Source organism: Musa acuminata, chromosome BXJ2-10 (assembly GCF_036884655.1).
Source record: "Musa acuminata AAA Group cultivar baxijiao chromosome BXJ2-10, Cavendish_Baxijiao_AAA, whole genome shotgun sequence".
NCBI classification, from domain to species: Eukaryota; Viridiplantae; Streptophyta; class Magnoliopsida; order Zingiberales; family Musaceae; genus Musa; species Musa acuminata.
In genome coordinates, this window is record NC_088347.1 from 18731362 (window position 1) to 18746015 (window position 14654).

The window sequence follows — 14654 nt, forward strand, 5'->3', positions numbered from 1 at the left end:
TCTAATTCTATGGATATATTCCTATAAATCGGGACCCATAAGAAAAGAAAAGATAAAAAATGATTGACTATCAATTCAAAAATATATTTAAAATTAGATAAAAGAAAGACGTTGTCATGAAAATCTAAAAAGGATATCTTGAAAAATATATATTATTTTTTTAAAAAATTAAATATGAAATATATAAATTTATGTATTAATTTTTTAAAAATAAGAAGATTGCTATTTACAATCCCCCTTTATTATTTATAATCTTATTTTAAAAACTTTTAATATTTCTTACTACGTAAATGAACTTGATACTTTTTTTTCTCCTTCTTCCTTCATATATATATATATATATATATGTAATCGTTTTCCTCGTTGGAAATGTCCCAAATTATTTATATATATATATAATCGTTTTCAATTAGTATTCTTTCTTCTTCGCCCTCTTTCTCTCTCTCTCTCTCTCTCTAAACCCACGGCCACTATAATGGAGACCAGACCACCTTAAGGCAGTTTCTCTTAGTCTTTTGCTTTCTTCCCTCTCTTCGCTTTGCTTCCCTATGTGGGTTAAACGTGGAACTCCCCAGCCGACCATCGCCACCTGATGAGGCCTTCCCTCGCCGTCGCGTTGGCGGTGGCCGCGACCCTGTCTGTCTTCCTCCTACCTGCTCACGGCACCGGCTCCACCTCCACCCTCGCCATCGCCCACGGCTCCCCTTCTATCGTCTGCGGCGTCCTCGCCGGCGTCTCCCCTCGTAGCATCCAGTGCGCCCGCGCCGACGCCACAGGTGCTCTGTCCTTCCCCCTTTTCCCCAACGTCTCCTTTGCCTCCGTCTCTGGTGGCCACGGCTCCCTCTGCGGCCTGAGGGCCGACGGCACCGCTTTCTTCTGCTGGGACGCGGCCACACTCACCCAGAAGCGCGTCTACAACGACTCCACCGCCCTCGAGGAGCTCGCTGTCGGCGATGTCCAAATCGCCGGCGTCGACCGCAACCGGACGTTCGTTCATTGGTGGCGCGCTGACAGCGCCTTCCCTGACAAATTGACCGGCTCCTACCGTTCCCTCACCTCCGGTCGGGGCTTTACCTGCGCCATCGGCACTAATGGTTCCGTCAGCTGCTGGGGGCCGCGCAGCGGTGAGATCTCGGTCGCCTTCGTCAACTCCAACATGTCGACCATCGTTGCGGGAGACTCCCACGCCTGCGGCATCAGCACCGCCGGCCGGCTTATCTGCGGCGGCAACAACGAAGCAGGCCAATCGACCCCGCCCTCGGACTCAGCGTTCGAGTTCGGCATCCTCGCGCTGGGTTCAAGCCACACCTGCGCCGTCAGGCGATACAACGGCACGGTTGTCTGCTGGGGCGGGGGCGCCGGCGGCGAATACACGCCGGCGAACACCACCGCCTTCGTGTTCATCGTCGCCGGCGGCAATCTCACCTGCGGCCTAACGGTGGTCAACTTTACTGTGCTTTGCTGGGGGACGAACAGGAGCGACGCGGCAGTACCTGCGCTTCCGTTGCCGAGAGTGCTTCCTGGAATTTGCACTTCCAACGAAAGCTCTTGCGATTGCGGACCTTTCCCCGACTCGGAGACGCTATGTTCGGGTTCTGGAGTCATATGCAGGCGATGTGACGATCGACTCGAGCGAACAAGCCCACCTCCGCCATCACCATCGCCGCCGCCGTCTACCGTTTCGTCGAAGAGGACTAACAAGGGATGGTTGGCATTCGCAATCGTTGGGTCAGTCGGCGCATTTGCCGGTGTCTGCTCCATAGTCTACTGCGCATGGTTTGGGGTTTGTAGGCACAAGAAGATCCACAATTCAGTTCAGCCGACTATTACCGCTGCTGGAAATGGAGCATCCCATGCGGGGCATTCGTCCGCAACCGGTGCCGGATCGATCATCCCGAGCCCAACCACGTCCCCGTCCGGGTCGCGGTCCCGAACTTTTTGGCGCCAGGGCTCACGGGTCATGAGGCGGCAGAGGAGTGGCCCGTCTTCGTTCAAGGACCGGGCGGAGGAGTTCAGCTTCTCGGAGCTCGCCGCCACCACCAAAAACTTCTCCTTGGAGACCAAAATTGGGGCCGGCAGCTTTGGGACGGTGTACAAGGGGAAACTGCCCGATGGACGGGAGGTGGCAATCAAGAGAAGTGAATCAGGGCCGAGGACGAAGAAGTTCCAGGAAAAGGAGAGCGCTTTCCAGTCGGAACTCGCGTTCCTCTCTCGGCTCCACCACAAACACTTGGTGGGCTTGGTCGGCTACTGCGAGGAGAGGGAGGAGAGGCTCTTGGTCTACGAGTACATGAAGAATGGAGCTCTGTATGACCATCTCCACCCAAAGAATGGCGATCAGACCAGTGTGTTGAATTCTTGGAAGATGAGGATCAAGGTGCTGCTGGATGCGGCGAGAGGGATTGAATATCTCCACAGCTATGCCGTGCCTCCGATCATCCACCGCGACATCAAGTCCTCCAACATACTGCTCGATGGCAACTGGATCGCCCGGGTGTCAGACTTCGGGCTGTCGCTCATGGGACCAGAATCCGGCGATGGACATTTGTCGATGAAGGCGGCAGGCACTGTTGGGTATATGGACCCCGAGTACTACGGATTGCACCACTTGACCGTCAAGAGCGATGTTTACGGCCTGGGAGTGGTGATGCTTGAGGTGCTCACTGGGAGAAGAGCCATCTTCAAGGACGAGGAGGGTGGGAACCCGACCAGTGTCGTCGACTATGCTGTGCCCTGCATTGTGGCAGGGGAGGCCAGCAAGGTGCTCGACGCAAGAGTGGGGCAGCCGGGACCGCATGAAGCTGAGGCGGTGGAGCTCGTTGCCTACACTGCTGTGCACTGCGTTAATCTTGAGGGCAGGAATCGGCCGAATATGACCGACATTGTTGCCAACCTCGAGAGCGCCCTTGCTCTCTGCGAGGGAAGCCATGGAAGCATCTCCAGTGGTTCAGCAGATTGAGATAATCCTGCTGATGTTTGTTACATAAATTCTTCGACATCTGAAGTTGGAATTGAGATATGTGAAGCATTTGGTTGGTTTACTGTGCAGAGCAATTCAGATTAACCTTGAAAGTTGAAACACAAAAAATGTTCAGAGAATTTCAAGAACTGTGTGATGAGTTCCATGTTTATACTCTGTTGTGGCTGTGGAAGGGAGCTGAGGAGTAAGTTGGGTGGGAAGAAATGTTGAAATGTTGGCTTTGTCAACCTCTACAATGCAACCTTTCTTATGAATGCTTGTGAGCACATCTCCTTCAAGAGGACTAATTCTCTTATGCCAGATGCCAAAAAAGTTCATCTGGACTGTAGGTGTTCCAAGCTTGACCATGCGTTGTGTGGTGCTTTCTGGTTGACTTTAAATGATGCTGTGCTTATGGCTCTTGATCCAGCAGCTTTGTTTTGCTGAATTTTCTGGTCAATTGATGTGATTTATATGTTGAAGCCATCATCAGAAGGGAGATGAAGACCAGGTCTAATTAGTACAGCAAGGTGATTCTGTGAAATCATACAAGTATACTTGCTGTTATATGTTAGACTTGTCATTCTCAGACTTGTGATGGAGACACAGGAAATTGCCATTGTCTCACAAGTTCTTCAGCATATTGGATTTCTGGGCTCTTAAATGCTTTTGACTGCATAGATTTTGATAGCAGTTGATATGGAAAATTCATCATCCTGAGGTTGATACCAAAGTGAAGTGGAATAGGATTCAGGGTTTTGTTGTCTTTGACAAATATGAAGGTATCTGTGTAGGTAGAAGCTGCTTCCCTGAGGGGGAGTCATATCTTGAGCCATGCTATGTTCATATCGCAAGCTATTTGTTAAGTGAAGCAGAATTAGATCATCTCAATGTTGGACATGAATTTAAAGCTCTTCAACTCAAACGATTAACTTGGAATGATACATGTAATTACTAGGTTTGGCCTAACTCGCAGTTTCGATTCTGTCGAATTAACCTTTTATTAAGAGGTTAGAAAGAGTAGATTCATAACTGGTAGAGTACTTAGTTTTTTTTTTATTTTTTCGATTCCGATTGCATATTACATGAATTGTTATTCCCATTCGATTTTGATTTTTGATCGATTCAATTTCGGTTTAGATTGAACCGTGATAGGATGTAGTAGTTAAGAAGATTTGAGGTATTGGATGTAAAACAATGGAAGAGAAGAAAGAATAGTTGGGCAAAGTGGGAACACAAGGTCCTTCTTCAAACCACGAATCCTGAGCTTTGTCGAACATATCAAATATGCCCTCATGGAGTAGGTTGGTAAAGCTCCCTCCTCTATTAGCTGATGCTACTTTTGGCCAGCGGCTTCTATAATAAACCACAGCGAGCTTTCTCATCTGCTCTCAAAGCACAGCGGGCCATGGATAACAACATGATGATTAGAGTGAAAGCAATGTGGGTTGGGGATCCAATTCTTTATGTTCTTGTGGCAAACTTTGGTGGGTCTCCTCATCCTTCAACATCTTCTGCAATCAAATCAGTAGCTGTGGAACTTCAAAAGGCGCCGACCACAGTCGGCTTAAAGATGTCTTCTTAGCCATATGAAGGTGGGTTATTTATTCCAACCATCATTGCTGCGCGTCCTTCCAATTAATGTGATAGATAGCCACATGGAAGGATTTGGTGTCACCTCCCGATATATATACTTGCAGCTCATAGAGCAAAGAGTCATAGGGGCAAAATTCGTTGGATGTCAGATAAAGAAGAAGAAGAAGAACAACAACAACAACAAAAAAAAAAAAAAGAGACAAAATAGATTGACCGAACAAATCCATCCGAAGATTATCATATCATAAATCGATTCCATTGAGCATATTTCTTAGGTTTGCGGTTCGGAACTGAGTTGGGTTGTCTCTAAAATTTAGACCGATGATTAACTCGTTTTTTATAAAAGATAAACGATGAAAACAAAATTCGAATACAGCTGTCAACATCATTATCAACAAAGTTAGCTGACACCGCCCAAACCTTTACCATTAGCCTCAATAGATTAGATGGGAAACGAAGAATGAAAGATGAATGGAAGTCTCATGAGTCGAGCATGTCCAATGAACAGAGCACTACAATATATGTCTTTGGCTGTGACTTCCATATCTTCATGGAGTTCTTTGGACTGTAAGCATCACCAATTCCCACCACATAAGTTGATTTCATTCAGAAAACCAGAAACTCAGAATAACTATAATAATCATACCAACCGTACTTGATGCAAACCATTCCATTTTATTTCAGTTTCTGTACATTTTCAATCAATCAATGCCATGAATCCATAATATAATATTAATTACAGCAACACTCGCACCTAATATTTCTAAGCATACAACGCTGAAAGATTTATTACAATAAATTAAGGCAAGCAGGATGGTTTTGTGTGGAAAGAGAGATGATGCTTGGTTAAACCTCAAAATTTCTCCGTTCATTAGGTACAACATTTTTTATGCTCAGCGGATCCTTTCCATCGTATCAACAGGCAAGCAGGTAACCTGAAAGAGTCGCTCCAGAAAAATTGGGTAGATCATACAAAGTTGAAGCCATGTTTGGGCAGATTTATAGCATTCTAATGACAAGAGCTTGGTAAAACCATCTCAAGAAGTTGAGCTTATGGTGGGAATTCCTTGCTGTTTAAACCACTCCGGCATGTGGAATTTATCATATAGTACAGTCCTTACATCCTTCTGGAGAGAAAGGTGCTTTAAAAGAGGAAGAATGACTCCCATAAGCTGGAAACAAGAAAAAAAATACTACAGCCAACGCTCAGAAAATAACTACCAGTTGTAATAGTATGTAATTAGCCAAAAAAAAAAGCATGATATATCTTGTTACCTGGTCATCGCATGGCTGTGAAGCGGAAAATGGAACGCAAGGTATTCCATTTAATGGTTGCAGCAAGAAACTGAATGGATTGTTGTCAACAATGACTATGCGGGAGAGATCTTTCGATACACAAGAAAGATCTTTGACATGTTCCCGGTGTTCCCTGATCCACAGAATGCACATATATTTTATGAACCTCAATTCTTTATAAGGTACAGTTTACCATCAAAGGTCTGGCAACATCAAATTTGTAGATGGCTTTATACACATGTACTAGTGTAATGTATGTACACAAAATAAGCATTGCAACCAATAGGCAACTTTTTGAAATGTCAAGCGGTAGGAAGATACAAGCATTTTATAAAAAAGTTGAGTAGTTTCAAATCAACAGTAGAATAATTTAATGACAAAAGTCAAGCGATCAAAAACAGGATTTAGTTTATTTTGCAAGAAATCAGAAAATTTCATTTTGGTTATGGGGTTTAATCACTGCAAACAGCTACAATTTCCAAATAAAGCACAATATCTTCTTTTTGTATTATATCATTTAGCTTGATTTAAAAAGATTTGAAACAGCAAATGACACATGTAATTTGACTAACCACATTGATTTTCATCATCTGCAAATGCTAACAAAACAAGCAGTAGTCAAAAAAGAAAGTATGAAGCAGCATTGAAGTTTAAAGGCTCATAATATTTGTTACAACAGAACTTTCAACATAATCTTCAGAAATTGCTTGCTTTTAGATTAGTTAGCCTTTCAGAATTAGCATAATGGTAAAAGTAGTCTCTGTAATATATTCCAATGTCAACTTAACCCTGTAACCTTTTTTTGAGTTAATAACAGAACCTCAATGTCAGTTTGGCATCAGTGGTCGTTAGGTCATTAAGACTGCTGACAAAATATGTACATGATCTAATTTAATGGCCAAAGAACTAACGGTGCTCACAAGTACATGAATGGTAAACAGTTTCTACAGACAAAATTGAACACTGGTTCAAAGTTTAGGGTTAGATAGAGCCATTACTTCTTTGTACCAAGTCAAAAACCTCAACAACAAGGAGACTTTGGCAAAACATATTATCATGGGATATTACAAAAATAAAAATATTAAATTGCCTATCAGGATAAAGTACAATAATTGTTGCTGCCATACAAAATTATATTTCAGAAAATCTTAAAATTGATGCAAAGTTGACCAATGCGCACTTGACACTACAGAATTTAACAGAACTACATGGAATGCAACTTGAATGTTCAAAAAATTTGAGCTATTGAAGGCAGAAAGAATTTCCAGTGATTATTCTTCTGGTTCATTGAAAAAAAATAAAAACAAAAGTTGACTGAAGTCTTAATAAATATGATTTTCACTTACGTGATCACAGTTGCAGGCCGATATAGGCGATGAGTTAATTTATTGTCAACATCTATTCTATCAATAACTGGACTTGCATAACCTGATATAGAAGGGAAAAAAAACACAAGGATTTTTCAAAAAAGCATAAGCAGTATATAAATAAGGGCTAGTACCAAAAAGTATATTATAGGTAAATAACTACAACCTTCAAGACCAGCAGTGAAAAGAACAAGATCTGCAAATTCACTGCTGTGTTTTAGAAACTCCTGCAAACCAGGGCGCTCAAAAACTGTGACATGGTTCACCTTTTGCCTTCCATCAGCATCCTTCAAAAGTGTAGCTCAGGATAAATACTCCTGCAGCTTAAGATCAGGCAAAATTACCTAATCATAAGTGACCAACCTTTTCTGAAGATATACATTCAAGGTCAAAGCACTTTAGACCAGCTTCAATTGCTTGGGTATGCACTGTAGACGGAAGGCTAGATGTCTCATATGCACAAACTAAAGTTTCATCCAAGTCGAGAACAATCTGCAAATTTTTGCGAACCTGGCCTTAAATGAGAGAGTCACAATAAAACAACAAACAAATTCTCCTTAAGCAATGACTATTATTTAAGTATAAAAATAAAGATTATGGTAGTCATTGGCATTTTTGTGGGCATATTATTGAGAAACTAAACCAAGACATCTACTAGTCAGTCTTACATAGACTCTTGTGCCCACCAACAAAAATCCAATTTTGGTCCATATTGACAAGTTCATCACATATTGTTTATCAAAAATCCCATTAAAAAAGTCAACATACGAAGTTTAATGGAGATTTGGAATATTCCAACAATGATTTTAATGTGCACTAGTGAAGTTAGAATCAAATCAGACAACTTTCTTGTTGTATAAGCACTAATCTATTTTGGATCAAAGATGAAGCACCACACTTATTTCTTTGTTAAAAGTATTTTCAAAGAAGACGTATGTAGATATGTTCCCACCACATTTTCTACATGTACAAGTTTTGCCATTTCTGCAGCGACAAAAAATGAAAGAAAGAAGAAACACAGGAAGAAAACAGATCTGTGGTGCTTAACTTACAAGTTCAAATTATTTTCTAAAGCAGTTCTAAACATACAGTCATAAGATCGTTATGTAATAAAATAACAAGAAAGCACATATAAACAGTTACACAAGAAAGATCCTGTGGACATTTTAAAGTTGATGCAGAATCCTAGCAAAGAAATAGTCCACGGAATGAGAATTTGTCGCTCAACCTTGTTGATCAGAATTTGAATCTGGTTGAAGGTTGGCTCAACCTTATGTTGAGATAGGCCATGAGTTACACACCAGAATGGTCATACCTTACTCATGATTACAAATATGCTATACTACATCACAAACCTATTTAGAGAATTTACTTTAGTATTGCCAACCACATGTATCAATGTATGTGAATCAATTCATGGACTTGAATTTTGGAGGTGTGGTAATAGTCCAAGAATAACAATGAACAGGAAGAATAAGATTTGTTGTAATTGATCTGCATTACTTACCTCAATGTTCCTTCTACAAGAAAGGAAAAAACAAAATCAGTGTACAAATATAATCAATTTCCATGAATGGAGAAGTAAAAAACTCTGCTGTCCGGAAGCCAAGTGCATAAAAAATGATGAATGGAAAATCCTCATGCAGGTTGCGAATCAGCAATTCACAAACTGAAAGCAGGGACAACGTGAAGTACCAATGCAGACATCAAACATATCAGGTCTTACAGGAGTTAGGTATTATGTCTAGAGTTAATTAGGCCACATGTTGATAGCAGTCATGTTTATAACTCTATCCAGGAAATTCCTCATCAAGTAGTATGCTGCACTTCTTTGCTTTCAAGTTCTCATTCAACTATTTATTTCTATGCAAGATTATTTGCTTTGCAAGACAAGCATACAATACATCAACAAATTCATATGCTTTGCAAGACAAGTATACAATACATAAACATGGAAATCATTAAGCACATCGATCCACCACCGTCAATCAACTGTAGCTTCTGGGCAGTAAGTTGTATCTAAATGAGGAAGTCAGGACCTCGGTTTGTCCAAACCACCAAGGGATGCCGAAGCAAGGACAGGCCAAACAGGAAGAACGCAACCTTATATTCTATGCAATCTCAGAACAAATTTAAATCGACAGGGATCTAAAAAAAATAGAAAGAACCAATCTTTAAACGAATCGTTCATAGCCCAGTTCCCAAATGGGGAAGAGAGACATACCGTGAGCTTCTTCAGGGGCTCCGGCCCAGCGAACTGATTAGGCGGCGGGGCGTCGGTGGGGGGATCAACGGCTAGAGGCTTGTAGTCCGGAGAGGCGGAGGAAGGGGAGAAAAGGAGGTTTTGGCGGATGCCGACAAAGGAGACGAGCTGCGCCCACGAGGGGGTCCTCCGTGGGATCTGGAGCAGGACATGAAACAAGACCGCTACCCAACTCACCAGCGTCCGCCACAACTGGACGCTCTTCGTCGTCTTGGTCGTAGCGGCGGACCCGGGAGAGCACAACTCCGTCTGGGCCAGCCCGGTCATGGCGGCGGCAACAGCTGAAGAAGACGAAGACGAAGGACGAGGCGCGCGCGAATCGAATCGCGGCCGATCCGGAGGCCGCGGGGCTGGCTCCGCCGGGTAGGGCGATCCGGCGAGAGGTGCCGCGAGGAGAGGGGCGACGGGACTCGGGAGCCGAACGGGATTGCGTGGAAGAAGACCGTCCCGTGCAAGCGGGCGCGGAAGAGTAAATATGCGGTCGCGGACGCAGTTTGACACCGCAGATGACGTCGATGTCTGCGGCCGCCACCAAGGCCATGTTGATCTTTAAGATCGGTACGGAAGGATGGTTCTTTTGCTTTTATTTTTATCTCGGGGAACAACACTAATAAATGTAATATAATTAATAATAATAATAATAATAATAACTCACAAAAATGGGTAATAAGCTGACTTCCTATTCTATGGGATGGCAGTCTTCCATAGTCAAACTATTTTATCTTCAACATCCGCATCTGCATCCGCTTTCTAAAAGTGGATACGGGTACGTTTTCACCAATATCCGATCCGTTTTCACCCTTCCACCGTGTGAATATATTTCGTACCAAACGGGCCTCAGAAATCCCATGGCCGCACCCAATTCACGTGATGGCCCAACTTGCCACTTCCTCTCCAAAGGAAACGCTACCCGCCGCCGACCGTATAAAAGCGAACCCGTCCGCGTGCCACGAGCGCGGGGAGTCATCGGCGACCGCGGAAGAGGGCGGAGAGGGGAGAGGTCGCTGGTCGCAGTTGCCATGGTCTCGGGGTCGGTGGTCTGTGCGCGGTGGGTGGTGGTGGACCCGCGCCACCACATGCTGGGGCGGTTGGCGTCGTTCTTGGCGAAGGAGCTGCTCAACGGGCAGCGGGTCGCGGTTGTCCGCTGCGAGGATATGTGCCTCTCCGGTGGGCTCGATCGCCAGAAGATAAAGTACCTCCGCTTCCTACGCAAGCTTATGAACACAAAGTGTAACATCCTCGGATTAGTCCCACGTCGAAAGTGGGTAAGACTAAGATTGACTTATAAGGGTCTGATGAGTGTACTACTATAAACTCCCGCTTAAGTATTTTTATCCTATGTCTCAACCCCTTATCCCCATCTTCGGGTATCCCCATCTTCGGGCAAATGCTATGAATTTTGGAGTATCATAATAGAGAATTACATGAGACGATCTTCTCAAGAATTGCAGCAGCGACAACCTTAACATTTCAGGTTAAGGGGGAGACGTGGCAGGAGGATTTCATAAAGATGATAAAGTTAGACTTGGAGATAGCAAGTAAATCCAAGTAGAAGGGAAAGGAACAAAAGACAAATTAAGGGAAGGTAAAATACCTTGATAATGTTTTCTTTGTTCCTACTTTATCACATAACTTGTTGAGTGTTGAACAATTAGTAGATGATGGATATTCAGTAATATTTGATAATGGTTCATGCACTATTAGAGATTAAAAATCTGGTTCGATTATAATAAATGTTTGCATGACACAAAACAAGATGTTTCCACTTGATGTGTTAAATATTGAAATGCATGCGCTTATCACAACTCAAAAGAATGAGCCTAGTTTATGACATTTAAGATATGGACACCAAACAAGATGTTTCCACTTGATGTGTTAAATATTGAAATGCATGCGCTTATCACAACTTAAAAGAATGAGCCTAGTTTATGACATTTAAGATATGGACACCTTAACATTAAAGGTTTAAGGTTGCTAAGTAAAAAAGGAATGGTTTTCGGACTGCCCCAAGATTAATACACTTGATGTATGTGAAGAATGTATTTATGGGAAACAAAGTAAAAAACTATTTCCTATTGGAAAAGCATGGAGAGCATCTAATTGTCTTGAATTAATTCATGCTGACTTACGTGGACCTATGAATATAAAATCATTTGGTGAAAGTCAATATTTTTTATTGTTTACGGATGATTATAGTCGCATAAGTTGGGTATAATTTTTGAAATTGAAATATGAAACATTTGATAATTTTCGAAAGTTTAAGGCACTTGTAGAAAGGCAAAGTGATAGATATATAAAGACACTTCGGACAGATAGAGATAGTGAATTTTTATCTAATGAGTTTAGTTCTTTTTGTGAAGAAAATGATATTCACAGAGAATTGATAGCAACATATATATCGGAGCAAAATGGTGTAACTGAATGTAAGAATCGGACTATCGTTGAAATGGCAAGAAGTTTGCTTAAAGGAAAACATCTTCCAAATTAGTTTTGGGTAGAGTCAGTTGCAACAGTAGTTTATTTGTTGAATATTTTACCAACAAAGACTGTTATGAATCGAACTCCTTTTGAGGCTTAGTATGGTATGAAACCAAGTGTTAGACATCTAAGAATTTTTTGTTGTATTGCTTATGCTTTGGTGAATTCACAAAATCATCATAAGCTTGATGAAAAATCTGAAAAATGCATCTTAATTGGTTATTCTTTACAATCGAAAGCATATCGATTATATAACCCCGTTAATGGCAAAGTTATTATTAATAGAAATGTTATGTTTGATGAAAGGGCAAGTTGAAATTGGGAGATCAATAAAGGTGAAACACAAATGCAGATTTCAGCAAAACTAGACACTTTGCAGAATCAAGTGATATATCTTGCTCCAACAAGTTCATCGTCAACCTCACCTTATAACTCAATATTTGTTTTGTTTATTTCAGATTCAATAATTTTTAAGAAAATAATTAAAAAAGAAGAATGAAGAAAAATAATAAAGGAGGATATTAAGTCAATTAAGAAAATGAAACTCGGGAGCAAGGATGATGGTTGTTCCACATGCTCTCAAGTATAGCATTTTGTCTTTTGGTTGAAAACCGGTTCAGATACTTTTAATCTTAAGGTTTTTGGTTGATGTCCTTTCTTTTCATGGTCTTCTTCTAGGGTTTTGAGGCTTGCAGCCGATGTTTTAATCTTAGGGTTCTTGGTTGACGTACTTTCTTTTCATGGTCTTCTTCCTGGGTTTTGATGCTGCAGCCGGGGCATAAGTACTGTTTACTGGGCCGGCTTTCTTCCGAGGTCGGATGGAATCGTTATGATACTATTATTAAGGTCATATCCATATTTCTACTCTTTTTTTTTTTTTTTTGGTACTTTCTTTGTTTGTGGGCATGGCTTATTCCAGGCTTGACATGAGTACCTTTCAGCATTGAAGATTGTGCTGTAAGGGAAGCTTTGCTTCCGTAGTGAAGGCTCTGGCTGGGTCGGATGTGCCAGCTTGGTATCGCAAGTGCTGCATATAATACTCACAGAGGCTGCACAAGCTGTACTGTGCGTAGCATACGAGAACTTCCTTGTGATCGAGAGAGATCTGAAGTGTTTGGAGTTTAATAGTTTGGTTAAAGCTTAAGAGGCATATTTCTGCCTGTGGCTTAGATGATTAGGGTTGGGTGGACTCGTAGGATTAAGAAGCCTATTATATTATTACTAATTTGCATTGGAATTTTTTGGAGAACTTTTTATTTTAATTTCAACTGGAGTAACATGAGAATTGACGTTATACTGGGTAAGTTATTAGTGGTCTCTGCTTTAAAAATCATCAGTTCAGTTAGGTTAAACTCATCTTATCTGCATTATTTTTGAAATTATAAATCTCTAAATTCTAATCGAGGAGAGAGATTTGGCTGAACACGGTAATTCCTTGGAACAGCTGCATTTTTGTGTCTACATTGCCATGCCAATGAATATGAACTACACATATGTTCTTGCCAAATGTTCGAATATTATATAACTTGCATACACATAGAGTGCCTTAATCACAAGGATGTTTCCCCGAGTACATTTCATGCGACAGGCATTTGTTGCAGCACAAGAACTTGTGAAACTATTTATTTCTTTGTTGTAATGCCCAGTACAACTAGTTAATCTGTGATTCACATTCTACTAAGTAGTAACTAATCATATAAATCCTGTTTGTGCAGGAGCTGGGAGAGAAGAGGAAAGAACGGGCTAAGGTGGCTTATGAGAGGAGAAAGCAACTTGCCAAGCTGAGGCGGAAGGCAGAAAAGACTGCTGGAGAGAAGCTTGGTTCTCAGCTGGATATCCTATCGCCTCTTTAAGTACTGAGATCACTAGTCCTGCTGATGAGAACCTTTTGTTAATTGTTAATTGTTCAGGATGATGTATGTTGGCCATTAGTGAGGTGCAGAATGTTCTGTTATATATTTGTTTGTTCTTTTGTTCACTATACCCATGGAGATTAGGTTTTTTCTAATTAAAAATCACTGTTGTCAATGGAGGCGATTCTAGTTGGTCATCCGAGCTGATTATTGTCAATTGTTCTGTTCCAGTTAATTTGTACGTTCGTTCTTCTTGCTATTTTGCTTCATATGAGTTTTTATCTTACCACCTACGTATCATTGTAGTCATTGTAATAGTTGATTATTAATTTATAAGGTTAATTATATATTATCCCTCGTAATAAATTATCTTTAATATTTCGATCCTTATATTTTTATAGATTATATTAGGATTTCTATATTTATGAATATAAAATTTTTAATCTATAAAAATATTATAAAATTTACTACTAGTGTGTGCTGATTCTCTTTTTCACTTCTACTGATTCTATCTCATTTTAATTACTAGATTATGTACAGTATTTTCGTTAAAAACTAAGTTAAAAGTGAATTTCACTTTTTATAAGTATAGAGATTCAAATGTAACTTTTAAAACTATAAAGACTAAAGGTAGCTAATTATATTATATAATATAAAATTAACTCACATATAAATATATAAATATAAATATATATATATATATATGTTCGTGTGGTTAAGGTCTATTTTAGCTCTTATGATTTTACCATGGACCTTTTAAACTCTTATGGTTTACTCTGTGTCTAAAATAACTCTTACAATTTCGAAGACATAGCATATAAGCTATTCCTATGAAGTCTAGG

At 41.0% G+C, this 14654-nt stretch overlaps 2 protein-coding genes across 2 annotated transcripts; one reads left to right on the forward strand and one right to left on the reverse strand.

Moving 5' to 3' along the window:
• The first annotated feature begins 451 nt into the window (after positions 1–451).
• LOC135624378 (putative serine/threonine-protein kinase-like protein CCR3) lies at positions 452–3125 on the forward strand. Its single transcript, XM_065127903.1, has one exon. It carries the CDS (start codon positions 593–595, stop codon positions 2957–2959), a length of 2367 nt encoding a protein of 788 aa, XP_064983975.1. The 5' UTR covers positions 452–592; the 3' UTR covers positions 2960–3125.
• A 2085-nt stretch (positions 3126–5210) lies between these two features.
• Positions 5211–9972, reverse strand: LOC135624379 (uncharacterized). The gene is made up of 6 exons (XM_065127905.1): positions 9443–9972; positions 7582–7710; positions 7385–7505; positions 7198–7279; positions 5831–5984; positions 5211–5727 (listed from the first exon to the last, which is right to left on the reverse strand). The coding sequence occupies exons 1-6, from the start codon at positions 9746–9748 to the stop codon at positions 5593–5595; spliced, it is 927 nt and encodes a 308-aa protein (XP_064983977.1). The 5' UTR covers positions 9749–9972; the 3' UTR covers positions 5211–5592.
• Positions 9973–14654: the final 4682 nt, after the last annotated feature.

What these genes read in the sequence shown, in the direction of transcription:
- LOC135624378 (XM_065127903.1), top strand. Translation starts at nt 593, where the DNA reads ATGAGGCCTTCCCTCGCCGTCGCGTTGGCGGTGGCCGCGACCCTGTCT.
- LOC135624379 (XM_065127905.1), bottom strand. Translation starts at nt 9,748, where the DNA reads ATGACCGGGCTGGCCCAGACGGAGTTGTGCTCTCCCGGGTCCGCCGCT. An exon ending in AATGTATATCTTCAGAAAAG is followed by an intron (nt 7,506 to 7,581) that starts GTTGGTCACTTA and finishes ACACTTTTGAAG; the next exon opens with GATGCTGATGGAAGGCAAAA. An exon ending in TTTCACTGCTGGTCTTGAAG is followed by an intron (nt 7,280 to 7,384) that starts GTTGTAGTTATT and finishes CTTCTATATCAG; the next exon opens with GTTATGCAAGTCCAGTTATT.